The sequence below is a fragment of the Saccostrea cucullata genome, unplaced genomic scaffold, assembly GCF_032062105.1.
Source record: "Saccostrea cucullata isolate Sc308-1 unplaced genomic scaffold, CSIRO_AGI_Scuc_v1 ctg814, whole genome shotgun sequence".
NCBI classification, from domain to species: Eukaryota; Metazoa; Mollusca; class Bivalvia; order Ostreida; family Ostreidae; genus Saccostrea; species Saccostrea cuccullata.
In genome coordinates, this window is record NW_026941175.1 from 52,772 (window position 1) to 75,370 (window position 22,599).

Consider the following 22,599-nt stretch of genomic DNA (forward strand, 5'->3'; position numbering starts at 1 on the left):
GCAACTTTAAACAGTATTACCATAATACACAACATTAAAACGTATAAAAAATGCATTAAAAAAGTTGGTGGTTAAATCTCATACAGCTGGTTATAAACAAATCACTGATCTCGATGAACTTGTCGACATGACGTCATTTTGGTAGAAATGACGTATTTCATGTGCTGTGAGAGGCAGATTGAGGTATTTTTTTAACAATAAAAAATGCGTTTTATTATTAGACCGAATATTATTTACGGGTTATAAATAAGCTATTAATGCAAATGTATAGCCTCTGTTTAGTGTTTTTTTTTTCATTAAAGCTATATATGCCGTATTAGTGTTTTATTTTAAAAGTAATAAATATATGTGGTGTCTTATCAAGTTATATAAGTTATATACCTTCTGCAAATAAGACAATTTCCCTCCATCACTTTTAAAAGTTATGAAATATTATTTGGTAAAAATTACTTTCTTTCCGTGTCGGATAAAAAACCGCCTCTTATTGAAATATTCATGATCACGTTGTCTCGCATGTTTACAGCAAACAATGGTCCAATCTCGTGAATGAACCGAAAAGCATGATGGTCTACTACGATATTACTACAAACACGTGAGTTAGGGATTGTCAATATTGAGAGCACCTCAGAGTTGGTTACTTTTTGTACGGAGGAATAATCACGTGCAATTGTCTTTTCAATGGACATTTTCGGTTGGGTGAACTTCTACAGATGTCAGCGACTATGGATAAAGAAGTGTGGAAACCATGTTGTGCCAAAATGAAATAACTAATACAAACAAATGATATTATTTGATCAATCAAAATGGTTATTAGATACATTCGATTCTGCATTTCTTAATGGTTCAAAACAACAAAAAGTATTCCATAGAATATCATGTATAAATCTGCACAATATACCGAATGCCAAAACCAGAATACTACTAAATAATATAAATATATTCTTTACATATGAACCACAGTATTTCTGACCCCTCGAAAATAATATAAAAAATCTTGCAAGTAGGTTATCAGCATTGGCTCGGGCTAATTCGAAAGTGAAATTTGAAGTTTGGCAGTAAATTGTAGTGAATGAATAAAATTTAGTCATATTTAGTAGTGAAAGATATTGGAACCTATTTTACTTGTCAGATTTCTTCGAGCTAGTTGATTTTTATTCTAACTGTTTTATCCCCCACCCCTCGGATGAGACCGTATAAACCAAGGCCCCGTGTCGCAGTAGGTGCTGGCACGAAAAAGATCCCTCCCTGCTCAATGGCCCTAAGTGCCGAGTTTAGGACAAAATTTGCAGCTCTCCACCGGCAAATGGTGGCGTCTCCATATGAGTAAAAAATTCTCGAGAGGGACGTTAAACAATAAATCAATCTATTCCCCCACCCACTTTAAAAAAAGCCCGATGCTACCTACCTGAATTAATTTTTCTTAAAGGTGTTAATCGTATTGCTTGGTTGTGCCCTCAAACTGGAATAGTTTTTAGAGGCCTGGAATTCCTTGACCAATTTTATTTTATTAGCCCAACTATATTTCTAAGAAGGCAAGATGTATGGTATGTAAGTTTCATCTACATATGTTATGTAGTTCATATTAGAAAACCAAATGGGATAATTGACGATATCCCATTCACGGTGTAAACATAGCAATTTAAATTACTTTCCATACATTGTACTTGACATAAAATATTTTTTTGCGCATAATGCGCTCCATACTGAAGATCTGTAAATGTTCACCCATCCACTAGCAGTACAGCACGGGGAAACTCTAAACAAACGGACCTGTACAATGGAGTGGGGAAAACTTTAATTTTCATCATTGTTAATCATTTGTATGCAAATATGAGCATGGGATTAGTAGATAAAAATGTACATAATGCATCAAGTCTTTCTGAGAGCGATTTAAAAAACTAGCCTTTTTGAAAAACACATGTAGTATTTTATGTAGTAACCCATAAATGCATTAAATGCAACTCATTGAGCTGATTGGTCTACTTGTGTCCCTCACTGAACAGACGTCACAAAATATATTTTCCTCGACCTGGCTATGATTCTCTCGATGCTTTTCCCGCGTACATGCGCAGATCCAGGATAAACGTCGATCCTTTATAAATATGCATGAGAATATCGTGTTCTTTTCCTGACCAGTACTTTGTTAATACCGAATAAAATTTCGTCGAATTTGCAAGAATGCTTCATTTTTGGTAGTTTATCACACTCCAGAAATTTTTGTTCGGTTTCAGCTGTGCACAAATACTATTTAACACGGCATACATATCTTTAACTATCGAAAGAATGTATTTAATTAATTTTGTCGTGTTTCTATGCACAGGTTAGGAATATTTTACATCAAGATGCCTCATTAAATGTTTTTTTTTTTTTTTTTTTTTTTTTTTTTTTTTTTTTTTTTTGCATGGGCATACACTAAATTCATCTTAACAATTTTTTGTATTCAATTAAAGGATATTTTCCTTAACTTGAAAAGTGCTGCTGCTTTTTTTAAATCGAGAGCTCGACTTAATAAGTACACACAATATTTGGTAAAAGTCAGACATATTTCGACATGGTCCTATTTACTTGAAATTTTAATTATAAAAACGTGAATTCTATTCAAAGCATCAGCACTTGCAAGAAAGTATAAAGTATGCAAAAATATTTAATAGCATGAATTTTTAATTTCAACTAGGGTATGCCCTAGCGATATTGAAATTTGTTATTGACCTACAATTAGTACACGTAGTATGTATTCACCACGTGACTGTCCATCGATGGGACCAAACTTCATACAGTACAGAGTAGGTTATACTAGGCTATTTCCATAAGTGTTTGACTTCTGTGACGATAAAACAGCTTAAGAAAAATAAATTCAGTTTAAATTAAAACACTTCACATACACTCCATAACATATTAAAACGGATTTATGTTCACCTGACAGCAATTAATATTTGTATATCAGAAGAGTATTGAATTAATTTAAGTTTGTCCTATAATAAAGATTGTGGATGTATAATTATTAAGTTAACTAAATGGATCACTTTTCCCCCACTTTTCACAAAGATGAAGCAAAACGTATAAAACAATACGTTAGTTTTATTTTTGAGGCATTCTACTAATTTTTTCCCACATTAGGAGTAAGGGGTAACCATTGGAAGAAAATTTCTGTGAATGTGCACAATGAAATGATATGGACAATTATGCTTGAGGATAACAAGTATTCTGTGATGTCAATGTCAATTGCACATACATTGTATTTAGACAGTGTTCCTAATATGAGCAACACTTTCAATTTAACGAGGCGCAGTCCAATTATTTCTGCACAAGGGATTTTTATAATTTTTTTTACAATTATTTTTTCTGTTATATTCATTGTTTTAAGATTAAAAAATCAAAAGTATACATTCCTATTTTTGGAGACATCTCAAAAGGTATCAAATTTAACAATTGGACCCTGTGGGAATTTTTCAAAAAGCTCCAAAGTATCACATTTTCACCAAATTTTTGGTGTTTCTGCCTTAGGAATTTTGTTATTCATTCAAGTAGATAAAATTAATAGTATAAAGTGACCAAAGTTTAAAATTTTTCATCTAGGTTGGTCTGTGAATTAATTACTAAGATTATCTTTTCAAAGCCCAATATCTCTAAAATTGCGATATAATATATTAAAACATATTAGAGCAGAACAAATTATCAGCGCATGTGATTTTTTTTTTTTAAATAGCAATGTTTACATTTCGAATATCTTTATTTTGATGGTTTTTCATCAGTTTAAAGCATAATATCCATTGACATCTTGAACAAAGCGTCATATATTGTTTACAAAATCGGAAAATTGTGACGTCTATAGAGCCATTTCAGCCTTTTTTTTTCTTTTTTCTTTTTTTTTATACATTTTTTGTCACGAAATCACATTTTCAGACAAGAGGGGTTACAGATAATGTTATTTTTGTATCAAAATCAAAACATCCAGCAAAAGTATATTGTAATAGTTGATATTTTTAATTCGTAAAATTTTTATATTAAGGAGTAAACACTGCTATATACAAGTGATAAACTAAAATAGATGAAAAGCAATGTGGAAATTACTGTCACTTTCCAATAAGATTTCCAACTATATCCGGACTCCCAGTATCATTCCGGGTATAAATGTAAAGTGGTGGGTTGTGACCTTCAGGCAGTGTATAGTAATTCTGACCGTCAACACTCCAACAAATTGCCTCTCCAAGTCCTTCATCATGATATGGAACTTCAATAGGTGTCGCAGTCATTGACGTCAAGACGTCACCGCCCTTAATTTTCCAGTAAAAGATGTGGTATTTTGATTTGATAAGGAGTTCGCTACCGTCCATGGAAATATCGCCAGAGACTGGGTCGTTGTGATCAGTATGAATAGGAAGAAACTGGGATGAATCAATATTGACTGGGTTAGGGCTTCCCCACGCACTCTTTGGGAGATTGGAAATCATTCCACGCCCGCTGCATATATATCCTATAAGGTATACCTCCCCTTTGGGATCGACCATCAACGTTCCTGATTCCTTCTCTGACCATCTGAAGGAGAAATGGCAATTATAATTTTTTTATTTTCATGTGGAGATTGACCATAAAAATTAAGGATTTAAATGTGTAATAAGCCACTTCCGGTTAAAATGCCGAGGTATTTGACATCGGCAGTTCTCGTAACATCTATCTTCGTAAACAAAATGGCGCGTCGTCAAGACGGCATAGGACGCTATCATAAAACTTACACCAAAGGAACAGATTATAACTAATCAAAGGAAAGAATTGATATGATATTAAATAGAAAACACCTTACTATAATTTGGTTTTCAAAATATGCAGTCAAAACGATGTAATCTTCATATACACACTACACGGGGTTTTCCAACTTCTAAAATTAGCACCGATTTCGAAAAAAACAAACGAAGTAATTTTTCATTGTAATTTTGTGATTCTCTTAACACCAGCTAACAGTTTGAGAAAATAATGTATGTAACAATATCAATAGCATTGCGTTTATTGTGGAATCTGCAATAAATCGACAGATGTTGCGTACATATAATCCCTACATAATGTAATATGCTGGAATTGTGCAAACCTGTGGCCGTGCTAAATGATTCTCAGGATTTGTGAAATATCAATGATTTCTAGAAAAATAATTGACAAAACAGACTTAAGGTGGCTCATTACATCCACAGTTTATTTTAGATTTCAGTACAGCACCACTTATAATGTAGATGTCAAATATCCAGATGGGGGTATTGTATCATAATTATTTTTTTATAGAATTTTTTAGTTTTTGTTTTATTTTTGTGAAATGTTTTATTTCAGGTTTATTATTCACAGAATTTCAGAACTTTCAGTGTCAAATGATGGGCATCTTCTTCAGACAAGTACACACAGTTAAAATACCTCATTATACCAAAAATAATTTTATTAGAAAAAAAAATTTTCTCCTAGAAAACAGTTAATGTCATTATCTTTTTAATCTATGCATAGAACATTTAAAAAATGTGTTCTGAAGAGACAAGGAATGTATTTCAATGAATTACATGTGTCAAATTGAATGAAGAAAGTTTAAACGAAATGAAAAATCGTATTTAAAAAATATTTGGTATAAAAAGTCCACTTTCAAGAGTTATCTTTCCTAATTAGCCAAGACTCAAAACACTATGGAACGTTTGACATTACATCTAAAATTCAGAATAAAGCTTTAAATTGCCAGAGTATACATTTAAATCAATAAAACAAATATTTAAATCAATAAAACAAATATATAAATTAACACCAACACAGTAAATAGCGCAATTAAATAAAATTTTAATTTCAACAAGGTTGTAGATTTTAACTCGAATTTCCTCCATACATACATGTTAGTGATTGATAGAGTTCACTGCATGCATGGCTATGAAATTGACATTACTTGTTTGGCGAAGATTTGACTGTTGCCTTCTTTTGTTTCTGCCTAAAAGCAATTCTTCTTGGTCTATGCATAATGAATCCGTTACTTTGTTTTCACTGTTTACAACACCGCATGTTTCATCTATTTTTAAAGCGTTTTAAAGGTCAGGGTCATATTATAGAGGTACCTATACAACTCGTCCCCTGAGCAAACCGGTCGACACAATGGAGGTTTATTTTTTTGTGTAGTACGTCATCAAAAAGTGGTGTAATGAGCCTCCTTAAGATATCTAGATACTCATGCAACATACATTAATGTCACGTTCAATTGTCCATGTTATCATACATGAAACATGTTGCGTGAAATATCTGAGATGATCAAATAGATAGATCAGTAAATAAATGTAAAAATATGTTTAGAACTTTAACAAAAAAATAATATCAGTTATGAGAACAAAAAAAATTCAGGGTGAATTTTATCTGTGTGGGTTTTTATTTACTTATTTTTTGCAAAAGTTTAGCCGCGTCGGAAAGAGGGGGGGGGGTAACATATTTATTTATACATATTTTATTAATTTATAATATATGTGAGGCACAATATCGTTTTTAAAACCCTTTGATCAGTGTTTTGCTATCAGTCAGATATGTTTTAGCCTTCATTGTAAAGTAAATATAAACTATGAAGAACTTTTTACTTATGGGAACTGCAAAAATATAGTTTATTTTGTAAACTCTCGTCTGGGTTAAGGTCAATGTGAGAAGAGGTCAATTTTCTGAACAAATAAATCTAAAGTGAATTGAGTTGAGTATGACAATCATCTTTTGTTTATATATGCTCAAGCTCATTAGTTCATTCATTACAACCTATGTACCCTATACCACGAACAAAAAAAAAAATAATGGCTTACATTTCAGAGGGTACATCACTCTGATGTAGAATATAGATAAATATTGTGGATAGAATAATTCTTTTTTGTGGTTATATTATCACAAATACATGTCACACAAAATTTACTATGTTTTCTTGAACATCCCAACAATATTTTTCTTTGGCAGAATAATGTAAACGGTTTTATAACAACATATTGCTAAAATTGTCAAAGAAATCAGACAGGTTCTCTCGATTACAAGTATTCATTTATCATAATTAATGACTTCGAACTAAAAAAAATTGAATGTCTACAATCCTAGGGCTTATTTTTACAGTTAAATACATGAAACGTTAAACTGTTCTCTGGCTAACTAGAAAAATTACAACTCTACCCTTTGTTCATTAAGTGTGCACCACTGGCGAGAGGGTACAGTTATATAAATGAGCACATAAGAAATATGTATGGACAAAATTGCATGAAACTAAGGGAAATATTACCGAAAGTGCTGTTCATTATAACTATGCTTAATTAAGTCATATTCAAGGTCATGGCTATTACACCCCTAATACCTTAAATGAACTAATTAAAAACACGTTAACTCTATACGTAATTTCCACATGGTAATAATTCTGCGGAATCACATCAATTTGATCAGCGGGTAAAAATTACGCGGATTCTTTCAGTGCCAAAAATTATATATTGTACACTACACTGTATAAATAAGAAGAAAATGGTATTATCTACCTAAAATTTGTCTGCCTTAGGAACATAGGTTTTTTTCAAAGAACAGCATTCAAATGACTCGGGTCAACATACATGTACGTATGCGGTACCTTCCCGCCAGCTCATAAATTTCGACTTATGAAATAATTCTTGAGGTTTACATACATCAAATTCAAATAAACTTTTTAAAAAAGAATGAATTCCATAAACACATACTTTAGACGTACATCTACAATTATCAGCACTGAGGTCAAGTCATGTGAGGTGGCTGATCAACGCACACCTGTTCATTCAAACAGAAGCTTGGGAAAATCGGTGAATCTTACACGAGTAAAAAAGCCAAACAATTTTCTCTTTGGCCTGAAAGTGTGCTGCCATGTGTAAATGTAATTTTTCAGAAGTTAATGTAAATGATTTTTATGACATGTTATATGCGTGCCTTTAGTTTTTTAAATGAAATATTTAAAGCAAATGAATATTTTAAACTTGATTTCGAGCTAACATGTCATTAACAATTCAATTAATTATACCAGTTAAAACATAAGGGGATCTGGAAAAACTGCAGCAAAACACGGGTCTTGGCGATTCTATAATTGGATGATTGACACATATCCTCTTAAGGACAAGTCCTTGTGGCACGTGCCGTTATCTCTAACTAGGAGTTGAAGATCAAATTTGAGGCAAGGATATTTATAAATGTATGCCGGAGAAATTATTTTTCAAAGAATCGAAATTATTATTTTGTGAATTCTTAAAACTTCTTTGCATTATTTACGGTGTGTGGATATCAAAAATATATATGCATAGAAGATATATTTAACATGCATGTAGACCTATACCTACACAAGTCGTATCTAATAACGTATTACTTTTTTCTTATATTCTCATTCATTTAGTGCAATGTCATTCCTAAATGCACTTTAAGTACGTTGTGATAAGTTTCCGCGGAAAAATGATGTTCACGTTCATAGCGTAAATTAATCCCACACAGATAAAAGTACATGAACACTATATAAACCCTATATGTGTAATGCACTGATCTGCTTAACTTTCTCATATCTCTTGCTATATCATTTACATATAGGATGTAATGTCAATGATTTATACTAAATACAATCAACATTGGATCTTACTTCAAAAAAAGGTGTCTTATGAATCTTTGGAATCTTTTTGCTGTACTGCTGAATAGTCAAAATGAAATCTTTTTTAGTTGAAGATGGCTATTTTGCTTTTAATTAAATCATTTATGAATGAAATAAAGTTAAAAGGTAAATCTGACTGACTACACGTCTTTCTCTAGAATATCGCTTTAAAAGATATAATGAAAATTTACCAAAATAAGTCATGTTTTTTCTTACGTGTATCGAGCAGTGGAATCGAGGGGTAAAACTTGATCCATATTCCTAATAATGAAATCGGGCTCTAGCACTCTGTATATTGTGTTTTTTGGAGTTGAATGTTTTTTGCCAGAATCAGCAATGTAAATACAACTGGAATTTCCACACGGACCGACAGCAATATCCTCCCAATCATGATTCTTGGCATTTGCAATTCTTAATGAAGCGATCAGAGCCCCGGATGTTGCGTTTATTGCGTAGATATAGGGACCCCCGTTTCCATCGTTGTGGGTGTATAGGACATTCTTGAATTTTCGGCTGGCTGCTAGTCCGGATGCATCCGTTAGGTCTTCGAAGATGACACGAGCCACAAGTTTTCCAGCAACAAAATCTAGATGTAAAAAAAATTCCAATTTTAATAATGTCTTGCAATGTATTTTACTCCGTTCTAACAATAAACTTTTCTTACAAATGCTAATTCATATTTTTTTATTTCAATTCCAAGAATTGTTGTGTCGTTATCTTTAAATATTTGAGAATGGAAATCTTGCCAAGTTTCTAAACTACTATTGTCCAGCACAAATCCCTAAGAGCAAATCTGATTTTTTGCATCAAAACAATGTTTTTAATGTTTTTTTTTTATTTAAATATTAAGTTAATCTTAATTGTTCATATATTGAAGATTTAAAAAAAAATCTAGTTTAGTTAAAAAAAGAACAAAATATAATTTTTACACTGTAGAAATTTTCTTTTAATAGCAAATGTTTTAGGTGAGGGCCTTAATTGCAAACACTTTTTAATGATTTCTATTTCTGAGAGAAAAAGAAACATTCAGCTGCATCTCAAAATACGTAAAAAGTACATAATTCCAAAGATTATGAAAATAAAAACATTCTTTCAATTAATTAAATCAGTTAATTACCTTCCGAATTGTCTATTGTCTGACGTTTCAGTGCCAGTGACGCTGTAATGCTCAGTAGCAGACAAAGATACACGCCGGCCATGTTTGTGTCGGTAGAACTGCGCAAAAGATATCGGGGACCTTGATCCTTGTTAGAAATTGGGAAATACGTAATGGTCACGATGGAATATATTGATATGAAGTTATTTAGCTATTCAGGCAAGAACGATATTTTCTTGTAATCCACCATTAACATTTTTTATTTTTTTTAATAAACTATTGTTTCCTTTTTCCCGATTTCCAGAGTAAAATGAAATTTAAAACAAGGGGCCATATCGCTCGCCTGAGCACTGGTTAGGAAAAAAAACTATGATCGAACATTTTGGCCTCATCCTTCCCCTAGGGTTCATGCTTTGAACAATTTTAGGCAAACCATCATTTGTAACAAGATGGACCCAACTTATAAAACACCGTTTTTATTGATAGTTTGGTGAATAAAAGTTCACCGTGAAACTCTCACAAGTTAAGTCACAATATGGCTGTCAAGATGGATAAGAAAATATACCTTATAGCAGGTTATTCTAGAGGGGTGCTAATTTTAAATGTGTGGAGTTTTTTGCGTTTTGACATAAGCCCGCTAAATTTTAATCTCTGAAATATTCATGGATCAGTACGTTTTAGTGTTCATCTGCTAAGAGCTGACACTCTAAAATAAATCAAGCCAAAATTTGTTGCAGACAAAAACCAAAATTTAGACATGCCAAGAAAACCCGTTATACGGTATCGAAATAATTCCACAATATGGGTTTTGTATTTTTTTTTTATCTGTTGAAAAATTCATTAAAGTTCATTAATTTTCTTTTATAACAGTATACTAGTATAATTGGTTAATGCTGTGTACAAAAGGTCAAAAGGCAAAAGAAAGGTCAAAATAAAGAGGCTGTATCTGAAAACGTAGGAATATCAAACTACCTTTCCTCATATAGAACATATTTAAACATTAAATCCGTTAGAACATCTACAGAAAGTAAAAAGCTATAATTCTAGGGATCATTAGCTTACCCCCGTTCACACAGAGCTGCGACTCTATGGCGATCATCCCGATCAAGCCACGATCTGATTTTTTTCTTTTTGGATCGGGGCAGATCGCAGCCGAAAGGCGTCTAAATAGAGCAATTTGGCAAATTATGGTCTTCGTTACGACCGTACTACGATGTCCCTACGTCAAACGCGCTGCTAACACGCTTCTACTACGATGTTACGCAGATCGTTGCCGACAAGCGGCCGTGTTTACTGCGTTTCCGCTACGCTGCCACTAAGACATTGAAGACCATACTACGACGCTACACAGACCTAGATGACTATACTGCGATGTCGCTACGGTGGTGCCGATCATATTACGTTTGCATTACGCTTCTAGTACGATCTTGGCGATGATGTAAATATATCTTGCAACCGCATATTTTTGTAGTACGATTTTAGCGATGATGCATATCATACGACCGCAGTTAGTTTTGGGCCTTTACCACATGGTTTAAGGACAATTTCAATTATAAATGTAACAAGATGTGAAAATGCTCAAATGTATATGATCATCAAGTATAGTGTCCCCATTTATATGTAGTTTACAGATGATGATTGGTCAAATATCAGCGCTATGCAGCACTGTTAAGGCTAGAAAAAGGGGGCGGGGCCTAATTTATACGGGAAAAGTTTACTGTGACGTCACACCAAAAGTATGACTTTTCTGCATTCCACATATTACCCGAAAATGAAATAATTTGCAACTTTAAACTGTATTAGCATAATAAACAACAATAAAACTTATCAATGCATTAACGAAAGTCGCTAGTTAAATCCCACACAGCTGGTTTTAAACAAATCGCTGATCTCGATGAACTTGTCAATCAAGACGTCATTTTGCTTAAAATGACGTATTTCGTGTGCTGTGAGAGGAAGATTTCGGAAGTTTTTAAAAATGAAAAATGCGTTTTATTATAAAACAGAAAATTATTTACGGATTATAAAACAGAAAATTATTTACGGGTTTTTAACTGGCTTATAATACCAATGTATATCCTTTGTTTAGTGCGATTATTCATTAACTATCGAGAGAATGTACTTAGATAATTCTGTCGTGTTTTTATGTTAAGGATAGGTATATTTTACATCGAGATGCCTTATTAAATCGCTCTTTTGCAAGGGCATACACTAAATAAATCTTGACCATTTTTTGAATATAAATAGAAGATATGTTCCTTAACTTGAAAAGTGCTGCTGCTTTCTTTAAATCGAGAGTATGACTTTATAAGTACACAACATATTTGGTAAAAGTCAAACATATTTCAACATTGGCCTATTTACTTGAAATTTTAACTATTAAAATGCGGATTCTATTCAAAGCAGCAGCACTTTCCAGAAAGTACAAAGTATGCAGAAACAATTAATAGCTTGAATTTTTGATTTCAACTAGGGTATGCCCTTGCGATATTGAAATTTGTTATTGACCTACATTCCGTGTACCTACTATGTATTCACCATGTGACTGTCCATCGATGGGACTAAACTCCATACAGTACAGAATAGGTTGTACTATGCTATTTCCATAAGTATTTAAGTTCTGTGATAAAAGAACAGCTAAATAAAAATAAATTCAGTTTTAAAAACAATGCCCGTTTTTGCACTTCTGTTTTCCGTTGATTTCTCGTAGTAAGCCTTAACAGTGCTGCGTATATAAACAAACTTCTGTCTGATAGGTCGTGATATGATCGGCGTAAGGTCATAGTAGGTCTTCGTAGGTTCATCAGGAGCGTAGAGAGATCGTAGTGAGAACGTAGTACGAACGCAGAGGGAGCGTTGTATAAGCGTGTTTGGTAAGTTCCAACGCTCTTACGGCGCTTTTACTACGATCATAAAGATCTCTCTACGATGCTTCCGCGCTGCTTGTACGATTACAGCGCTTCTACTACGCTCTTTTTACGACTTCACCCCAATTCTTCCTGGCCACGATCCCGCTACGCTTGTTTTGAACATGTTCAAAATAAGCGTGGTGAGAGCGTAGAGGTCTCCGATCATGAAGACCATACTGCGATCATACTACGCTTATGACGACCCAACGACGTTTCTCCTGCGATATGTTACGATTGCCCACGCTTTTGGACACGCTTTGATCGTAGTAGATGCGGCGTCTTTGTGTGAACGGGGTGTTACAGGTTTGGATTACGCAGCTAACAAACCATACTCAACACCAAAAGAGTCCATAATTGTATATTAAATTTATAGCATTTAGATCTATAACAGTTAAAATCTCAAATGATACACAATGATAATGAGCGAGTACAATTAGAATCGAAATTCTTGTTTAAAATCCATTTCCAATTAATTTTTTTGCTATGATTTGACACCTTACACAGATATTTTGCATGTAGTCAAATTAGCCTATACTCAACAAAAAAAATAATAAAAGCGCAATGTTTTACTCATCAAAGAAATTTTGGAAAAATTATATTGAACAACTATATATCTTTTTCATCATTTGATACCTGTGACCTATTTAAAGGACAATATATGGTTTTAGAAGCCAAGTGTTGCATAATTTCCCTTGATTAATCATGTTTATGAAAATAGTGTTTTACATGATTTCTTGCAAATCGGGGGTCTATTTTCATTGATATTTTGGATTTAAAGAAACAATAAACACACCTATTTCATGTAAACCCATATTTAAGACTTGATTGCAATGTTGATGCTGCAATGTCACGCTTTAACAAATATGAAGTATCAAGATACCTGATGGATCTCATTTCTAGGAAATATTGTAAAACATTTATCATTATCTTTCAAAAATGAATTTCCGGAATCTTTTCTCATTCACTCTCCCTTTCTGTCAAATAAAGCTAGTGTCTTTAAAGATATTACACCCCTCTCATCGTGGAGCTAATTACAAGGGGAAAATACACATGTATACTCCATAACGTATTAAAATAGATTAATGTTCCCCTTACAAAAACCAATAAAGGGTTTATAAAAACACTTAATGTTTTTAAATCAGAAGATTCTGCAATACATTTATTTTTTTCCTTTTTAAGATTTAATAGAAAATTGTCAAATTTTATAATATGAAATGCATATGTAGGTAATTATAAAATTAATAACATTATTAGTCTTATAAATTAGATAGTATTATGAAGTCAACTGGAAAGATCTTTAAATTTATAACACTTTCTCAGAAAGTAAGTAAAACTAATTACAGATGTATTTATTTAATTTTTCAGCCACAGCCCTTCCTGAGAAGACTACATGTATTTAAATTTGTTGAATGTGAAAGTTTATTTACTCTTAGCGTCATCATCCAAAGGAACGTGAATGTACACAATGAAATAATTTTGACAATCGTGTATACACGTACATACAAGAGAAATGTTATGTCTGGGGATAAAAAAGTATTCTTTTATCAAAATTAATATGCAACATTATACGGATCAATTTTAAATAATGTTCTCAATATAAGCACATTTTCATTTCAACATCATTTATTAGGGATCAGTTCATTTAAAGCAGAAGCTCTACTAAAATTTTTGAATTAAATTGATGGATAACTTAAAAAAAAGTTACTGTCACTTCCCTATAAGATTTCCAACTATACCCGGACTCTCAGTATTAATCCGGGAATAAACGTAGAGTTTCGGATCGTGACCTTCAGGCAGAGTGTAGTATTTCTGACCGTCAGCACTCCAACAAACGGCTTCAGTAAGTCCATCAATATGGAATGGAACTTCAACCGGTGTTTTTGTAAGTGACCTCATTACGTCACCACCTTCAATCTCGAAGAGATATATATGAGATTTCTCTTGAATTAGGAGTTCGCTACCGTCTTGCCTTATGTCGCCTGAGAGTGGATCGTGGTGGTGGGAATGAACTTGAAGAAACTGGGTGGACTCGATGTCGACTGGGTCAGGGTTTCCCCAGGCGCTGCTGGGAAGGTGGGAGACCATTCCATGGCCATTGTGGCCTACACTTATGAGGTACACCTCTCCTCGAGGATCCACCATTAAAGTCTGTGATTCTTCTTCTGACCATCTAAAGCAAAGAAATTTCTTGTAATCAATTGTGGTACGAGGATTCATTTCTTAATTTATTGATGCATTTTAAAGAGGGACACGTAATTAATTATAAATCATCTTTGTAGGTATGCAATGATTTTCTTAAACTCTTTAATTCCTTTTGTAATATCACTTTCTTTTCGGGTGAAAAATGTCTTCAAATGACAATACTTGCTACTCAAATGCATCAAACTTTACATCTAAATTTTATTTAATGTCTTTTATAAGACATTTATATTTCTATCCAAAGTGAAATCAGTGTAGGGAAGAGATCGCTATCTTGCTTTCAATTGCAGCATCTATGGATAAATCCAAGTTTTAATGATAATGTTAAAAGATGATTCTGATTGACCCTTGAACTAGCCTCACAAAAGTAATTAATGCAAATTTAGACATCAGGCACGTTTTACTCTTACGTATATCGAGCAGTGGAATCGAGAGGTAGAACCATGTTGATATTAATTACATCGGGTTCGAGCACTCTGTAAATTGTATTGGCTGATTTGGAATGTCTGTATCCAGAGTCGGCAATGTAAATACAGCTAGAATTTCCACAAGGACCAACAGCGATATCCTCCCAATCATGATTCCTGGCATTCGCAATCTTAAATGAAGAGATTAAAGCACCGGATGTTGCGTTTATTGCGAAGATATAAGGATCATCTCCCCCATCGTTATGAGTATATAGGACATTTTGGAATGTTCGGCTGGGTGCTAGTCCTGATGCTTCGGTTAGATCATGAGATTCAACATGGGCCACAAGTTTTCCATCATCAAATAATGGAGCTGAAAATGATATACGTTTTATTTATCTGACACTTATCATTGATTGGGAAAACACTTACATTTTTGTAATGTACTATACAAATACAATGACTTAAACAAATATTGAACATTCACGAGAGGCGAGATACATGTGAAAGTTGATTGTCTAAACATTTAATTTCATTCTTTGGCATCTTTTTGCATAGATTTATCAATATTATTTTCAGGAAAAAAAGCTTGTCTGAATGTTTTCTTTTCATAAAGAGTCTTACAATAGTAAATACTACAAATGTGACTTAAGGACAGATGATACAAACTAATTTTTTCTTTGAAAAAGATTTAATATCATGTGGCAAGTTTAGAAAAGTGGATTGTTCTTAGAAATTTTTCTCCTAAGAACTGGAATGTGAAAATATCTTGGAAAACATTAGTAATATTTCAATGAAAAAACAAATATAGAAAAATCGCATTCAGTAAAGGTTTACAGGTGAAAACAAATTTCATAATATGTTGCCATGGCGCTAAAAGTGTAATAAAAACTCAAGAAAAATATACCAAGTCAGGTGAATTTTATTAGGAAATGCTAATTTGTAAAAATCAGCCTATGTGATATTGCTATTTTTTTTTTTTTTTTTTTTTTTTTTTGTCATTTTGATCTTCCTCTTAAAATTCACCTGGCTTGGTATTTTTTTTCTAAAGTTGATATTACACTTTTAGCACCAAGGTAGCATATTCTAAAATTTGTTTTCACCTGTAAACCTTTACTGAATGTGATTTGTCTATATCTGTTTTTTATTGCAATATTACTAATATTTTTCAAGTCTATTTCATTTTCCAGTTCTTCGGAGAAAAAAATTCTAAGAAGCATCCACTTTTCTAAACTTTTGACATGATATTAAATCTTTTTCAAAGAAAAAAGTTGTTTGTATCATATGTCCTTAAATTCTACCTTTAGATGGAAAACAAATCCCACAGAGCACATTTGATTTATTGCTTTCAAACATATATTTTTAAGAAACACAGATATATTCTTTCAAAACCAATTACATGTAACTAATATTGCACTGAGGTTTTATGGTAGGGAAAAAAGTTTTAAAAATCTCTTTAACAAGTCATAATTTATAATATGAAACGACATGTTAAATGTGGAGAGTCCTTGGAGAGTCGCTGAAAATATTTATGAAAAATGGAGCAGAAGCTATTCAGTACGGATCGGGGGAATGAGAAGGGTAAAAGTGAACTTTCTTGATTCTTATAGTTTGCTGTGTCAAAGCGTGTTATCTTCTTATAGCTGCAGATCTGTAGCGTTATGGTTTTATATATTAGTCTTTGACCATCAACTACCTTTCAACTCCTAATTATAGACACATTTTGCAGCCAATATATATAGTTTATCCACCTCCCAAACATTTATAGTTGTCTTTACAGGCAATAAACTCGCTTGAAGTGAATCTTCAGTTATCTAACAAATATTTTTAATCAAACGAGTTTATCATTTTTATAGACGACTATAAAGGGTTGGGAGATGGATAAAATACACAGATTAGTTAAATAATGTGTCTAGAATTAGGAGTTGAAAGGTAGTTGATTGACCGATGCTAGAAAGTGGAGAAATTCTCCCCAAAAGAGCGCAAAAAATATTGCGCCGTAAATTGCACTTTTTTGCACTACCGGATCGGTAGCGTTATGGTGAAAGACAAATATATAAATCCATAACGCTACAGATCTGCAGCTAATCTTCTTACAGAATATTTTGTCAATTGAAAAGGTGAAAAGGATATGTTTTATAAATTGTAGTTAAATATTTTGAACATTCTTTTCAGCAAAAAGGAATTACGTTGGTACAATGTATCTTTGAGATACATGTATACAACCGTCTGGGGGTTTCGACTAAAAGCTATAGTAGTGGTATATCATATATCGTATATATTATAGTGAGATTCCGCTATATTTTCAGTCGTATTTACCCTTGATATCATCGATGTTATTTTTAATATCGATTAAGTTCTCATTTTTTCAAACATATGCAGAAATCACTGCTTGTAATAATGTCCAATCTGCATTGAAAGAGGTTTGTCGACTTAACAGTAGAAAAAAGATCTTTTTCTGCATGGTTTTTGGTATGGAGGTGATAAAGCTAAAAACCTTATTTCTTGTAAACTTTATTTCTGGTATAACCGATATGTCTCGTCTTATTTTTAGTCTTTTTTGAATACTACATGTACCGCAATCGCTGGTGGCTATCATGTTTAAAGTGTATCTTCAATTTAACAAAGTGAAAACTAAATAAAACTCATTATATATTCGGGTGCCTGTTAGTGTCCATTTTTATACCCATCATGACGTGCGCTTTTAAAAACAGCAAGATTGATAAATTAATCGCTCAAATTAATGTGTTATATCCGGAAAAGTAATTCAAACAAACATAATTAAAATATATGAATCAATAAACATGTATTGTCACCGTAGACTTTGTTTCTGCATATTCATTCTAATTCACAAAGGATATGGTTATTAATAGTCTTACGACTTCGTAAACAAATGGTTAACAAAATATGAATTACCCCACATTGTCGCATATCTGCGGTGATTTTCTTTGATCTTTCTGTGGTGATATATCCCATATCACATATGCGATAATACTTTCCACGCCCCTTCATATATCACTGACCCCGTGGGGATCCGGGTTAGAATAGGTCCTCAGTACCTCCTTGCTTGTCGTAAAAGGCGACTAAATGGGGCGGTCCTTCGGATGAGACCGTATAAACCGAGGCCCCGTGTCACAGCAGGTGTGGCACGATAAAGATCCCTCCCTGCTCAAAGGCCTTAAGTGCCGAGCATAGGCCTAAATTTGCAGCCCTTCACCGGCAAAGGTGACGTCTCCATATCAGTGAAATATTCTGGAGAGGGACGTTAAACAGTATACAATCAATCAATCATATATCACTGCAGGAGGCAGAAATCAAATCATGAGAAAAAAAAAACTGATTTTATTTCACAAGTTCATAACCACAGAAAAATGAACATGTCTAGCTATTTCTTAGCCTTTAACTAAATCAAAATACATGTATTTAACTCGGTTGAAAATTCCCAGTCGTTCAAAAGATTCATCCATTTTGAAAATTTGAAAGTTACGGTAAAATCTCCAAACTTTTTATCGTTAAACTCCTTGCTATTTGTTTCTGTGATTTCATATATGTTGAGTGCCTGGCTCAAAAATGAATTGTCAAAATCTTCAAACTCAGTTAAAACTCAAAGTCAAATTCACTAGGAACGTCCGACATGTTGGAGAGCTAGCTTAAAATGATTTTTTTATTATTGAATTTTGACACTCTCAATGAAATTTACGTCATCAGACATGCGACAAGTTGCTTACATCATAGATGCCTCGTACTGTTGGTTATATCGTTTTCGATATAATCAATACTACTCGGCTTAGAACTATGATGTAACCTATACGAACTACAATTCTTATGGAAATAGCATAGTGTAACCTACTCTAGATCTGTACCGTATGAAGTTTGGTCCCATCGATGGACAGTCACGTGATGAATGCAAAGTATGTGTACTGCTGCTTTTAATAAAATTCGCGTTTTAATATTTAAAATTTCGCGTTTTGATATTTAAAATTTCAATTAAATAGGCGCATTTCGAAATATGTTTTACTTTTACCAACCATTTGGTGTTCTTATAAAGTCATGCTCTTTATTAAAAGGAAGCACCAGCTCTTTTCAAGTTAAAGAAAATATCCTTTATTGATATTTAAAAATGGAAACGCTGTAATTAATGCATGGCCTTGCGAAAGAACGATTTAATGAGGTATCTCGATATCAAATATGCCTAATCTGTACATAAAAAACGACAAAATAATACATTCTATCGATAGTTAATGAATAATCGCACTAAACAAACGATATACATTGGTATTTATAGTCATTTAAAACCTGTAAATAAAATCCTGTTTTATAATAAAACGCATATATATATATATTTCTTTGTTAAAAAATTCCTCTCACAGCACATGGCATACGTCATTTTTATCAAAATGACGTCATGTTGACAGTTCATCGAGATCAGTGATTTGTTTATAATTAGCTGTATTGGATTAAACTTTTTTTATTACATCGATAAGGTTTATTGTTGTTTATTATGCTATTATAGTTCAAAATTGCAAATTATTTCATTTTCTTGTATTATGAGGAATACATAACAGTCATAATTTTTGTGTGACGTCAAAGTAAACTTTCCAGGTAGAAATTAGGCTCCATCCACTTTTTTCAGCCTTAACAATGCTGCGATTCAATTAAATTTTGCAATGATTGAAATGAAAAGTAAAAGTACAATGTGCGTTAATGCCACATGTGACATGCTACACATTCTAAAAAATCACGTTATCTGTTAGATCCGCGGGTAAAAAAATAACAGATTCTTTGAATGCCAAAAATACATATTTTACCTAAACTAAAAATTTGAGAAAAAATAGTATGCGATGAAAAAAAAAGAGAAAAAAATATTTCTTTACATGGCCTGGCCCCGGGATCATGAAGCATCTTAAGCTTAAGTCAAAAAATATCTTAGATGCTGAATTTTTTTAGAGGTCAAGCAGCCCAAAATGAAAATGCCTTCCGATTTTGTATCATCAGTCTGCTGTTGTATGCAAATTATGAGTTTCCTTTAACAAGTTTTAAAGATTTTATAGATAATTGAAATTTTGACTTAAGTCTAAGTCTGTTTCATGATCCCAGGGCCTGGACTTTCGCTGTCACGTGTAAATGTAATTTTTCAGAGGTTAAATATAATTGATTTTGATGACCTAATTTTTTGTAATATGCGTGTCGTGAGTTTCAAAAAATTATAAATATTGAAAGCAAATAAATATTTCAAACTTGAATTGGAGCTAAAGTCCAGTTTAACAGTCATGTCATTTACAAGTCAATAATTTACACAACTGAAAACACAAAGGGGTCTGAAAAACTGCATTAAAAACACGGGTCGTGGCGTTTCTATAAATTGGATGATTGACACATATCTACTTGAGGACAATTCAGTGCGACACGTACCGTTATCTCTATCTAGTGGGAAATCAAATTTGAGGCAATGATATTTATGCGAGAATAACTATGTATTACCTTCATCATATCCTCAGTCTTTTAGTGCAATTTCATTTTTAAGTACAGTTTAGGTACGCTGTTATAAATTTCCGTGGAAACATTTCGTCCGAGTTCATAGCGTAAATTAATCCCACGCAGATAAAAGTACGTCTACAGTATAAAGATTTTAATATTTGAGCTGTTCCAAGCAAAAAAAAAAGTAATCTTACAGAACTATACTTCATATTAGAAAAATATTGATTTGCTATAAAATGACGTCATTTTACGAGATGATAGGATATCACCTATTACGTCAGCCTTTTAAATGTAAATTGATGGAGAGGCAAGATACACAATTACATGTATATTATTTTACAGGATAGATGTACAATTAGCAGGGCAATGCTTCGTTATATTATTACATTTAAATCGTATACCTTCTAAACTGTCTTTCGCCAGTAATACTGTAATGGTCAGCAGCAGACAAAGGTCCAAACCGTCCATTTCTGTGTCAATTGATCTGCTCACAGATAACAAAGGCCCCAACCTATGTCAAAGATTGTATTTATATAATGGACATGAGAGAATACCGACAATCTGCAATTAAACACCGATAATTTTTTGCTGTGTTTTCAAGGACAAAATTCATTTTTATCTTTATTCAGACGTTTAAATGTTCACCTAGAAACTCGTGTAAGTGGCGTAAAATATGCCATCATAGGTCAACAAAATGCAACTTTTTGTGGATTCTTCCTTCTATTTTGGAATGTAAATAAAAGAAATGTTAGGAAACATTTCCCTGTAAATCTTCACTTTTATGCTGTGTAGAAATGCTGTGTAGAAACGATCAAAAGGTAAAAATATTCAATGACAAGTTAAAAAAAAACTTGGTGGAAATTGTTATATCAAACTTTTTTTTAAACAATCTCCATCATCTGAAACCTTATTTAAATGGCCAAATAGATAGAACCGATAAAACTCTTGAGAAGGAAAAAAGGAAATAAAAGATAGAAAAGGTAGAAAAGAGACATGGTTCATAACTTGCAAGATTCAACTATGTAGCTTACGACATCTGTAACAGTACAAGTACCTTTAAGCACAATACATGTAGCATAGGCTGTTTCAATTTTTAAACTTTTTTAAGTTTTAGTTTGAAATTCATATTAATTAACCAAACATCTGAATACCAATAGTTTTCAAATAACTGTACATGTAGTCTGAAATTGTCTTGTATTTTACACATGTTTATGCTGACTATGTGAACAGTAACAAGTTCATGTCCCCAATGAGCAATTGTTTATATTTGAATATAATTATTATAAAGTGTAATGAAAGAGCAAATATCAAGAGGACAATGCACAGAATCTTTCTCCAAAACAACTATTATTTATACACCGAACTAACAAATGATTTTGCGGGTATGTTTAGGAAGCATATAAATCATTTCTCGGGAAATTTAGAGTTTTTAAAGAAAATTAAGTTTGATAAATTACCAAAACCAGTGGTAAACGTAAACTTTTATTAAATATTACAAACAGATAAAAGAGTGTCTAACGCAATAACGTGCGCCACCACTACAGCATTAAGTGACTTCTATTAATAGCGATATGTTCCCTAATAAAAAAGCTAACAGAACAACAATACCCCGGAGTTTAATAACTTCTTTGAGTAAACAATATAAACGAAAAACATCTCTTTTGCCTAAAAAGTGCTGCTAGAATCCCACTGTCCTGTCAGTAAAATAATCATAACACACATTGGCACGAAACCTTACCTACTTTTTGTATTTTACACATATGAACCGAGAATATTCGTAAAACCATGCTCAACTCGGGATTCTAACAGCACTTTCCAAGCATTTTAGAAGGCGATCTTTTCATCTGTACAAATCTTATGTTTTGAAATGTCCAACTTATTGTTGTT

The 22,599-nt window shown here is 32.7% G+C and overlaps 2 protein-coding genes across 2 annotated transcripts; both read right to left on the reverse strand.

Moving 5' to 3' along the window:
- Window positions 1-4,010: 4,010 nt before the first annotated feature.
- Window positions 4,011-9,859, reverse strand: LOC134257346 (uncharacterized). Its single transcript, XM_062739973.1, has 3 exons — window positions 9,741-9,859; window positions 8,840-9,209; window positions 4,011-4,536 (listed from the first exon to the last, which is right to left on the reverse strand). Exons 1-3 carry the CDS (start codon window positions 9,820-9,822, stop codon window positions 4,074-4,076), a joined length of 915 nt encoding a protein of 304 aa, XP_062595957.1. The 5' UTR covers window positions 9,823-9,859; the 3' UTR covers window positions 4,011-4,073.
- A 4,476-nt stretch (window positions 9,860-14,335) lies between these two features.
- On the reverse strand, window positions 14,336-15,626 carry LOC134257355 (uncharacterized; the record flags this gene model as incomplete). The annotated part of the gene is made up of 2 exons (XM_062739983.1): window positions 14,336-14,798; window positions 15,238-15,626. Coding segments are annotated over 2 exons (852 nt in total), but the record flags the coding sequence as incomplete, so codon positions are not given.
- Window positions 15,627-22,599: the final 6,973 nt, after the last annotated feature.

Coding starts and splice junctions, on each gene's coding strand:
- LOC134257346 (XM_062739973.1), bottom strand. CDS start 9,822: ATGGCCGGCGTGTATCTTTGTCTGCTACTGAGCATTACAGCGTCACTG. Junction 9,210..9,740: donor GACAATAGACAATTCGGAAG/GTAATTAACTGA, acceptor TTTTACATCTAG/ATTTTGTTGCTGGAAAACTT. Junction 4,537..8,839: donor GATTCCACTGCTCGATACAC/GTAAGAAAAAAC, acceptor TTTCTCCTTCAG/ATGGTCAGAGAAGGAATCAG.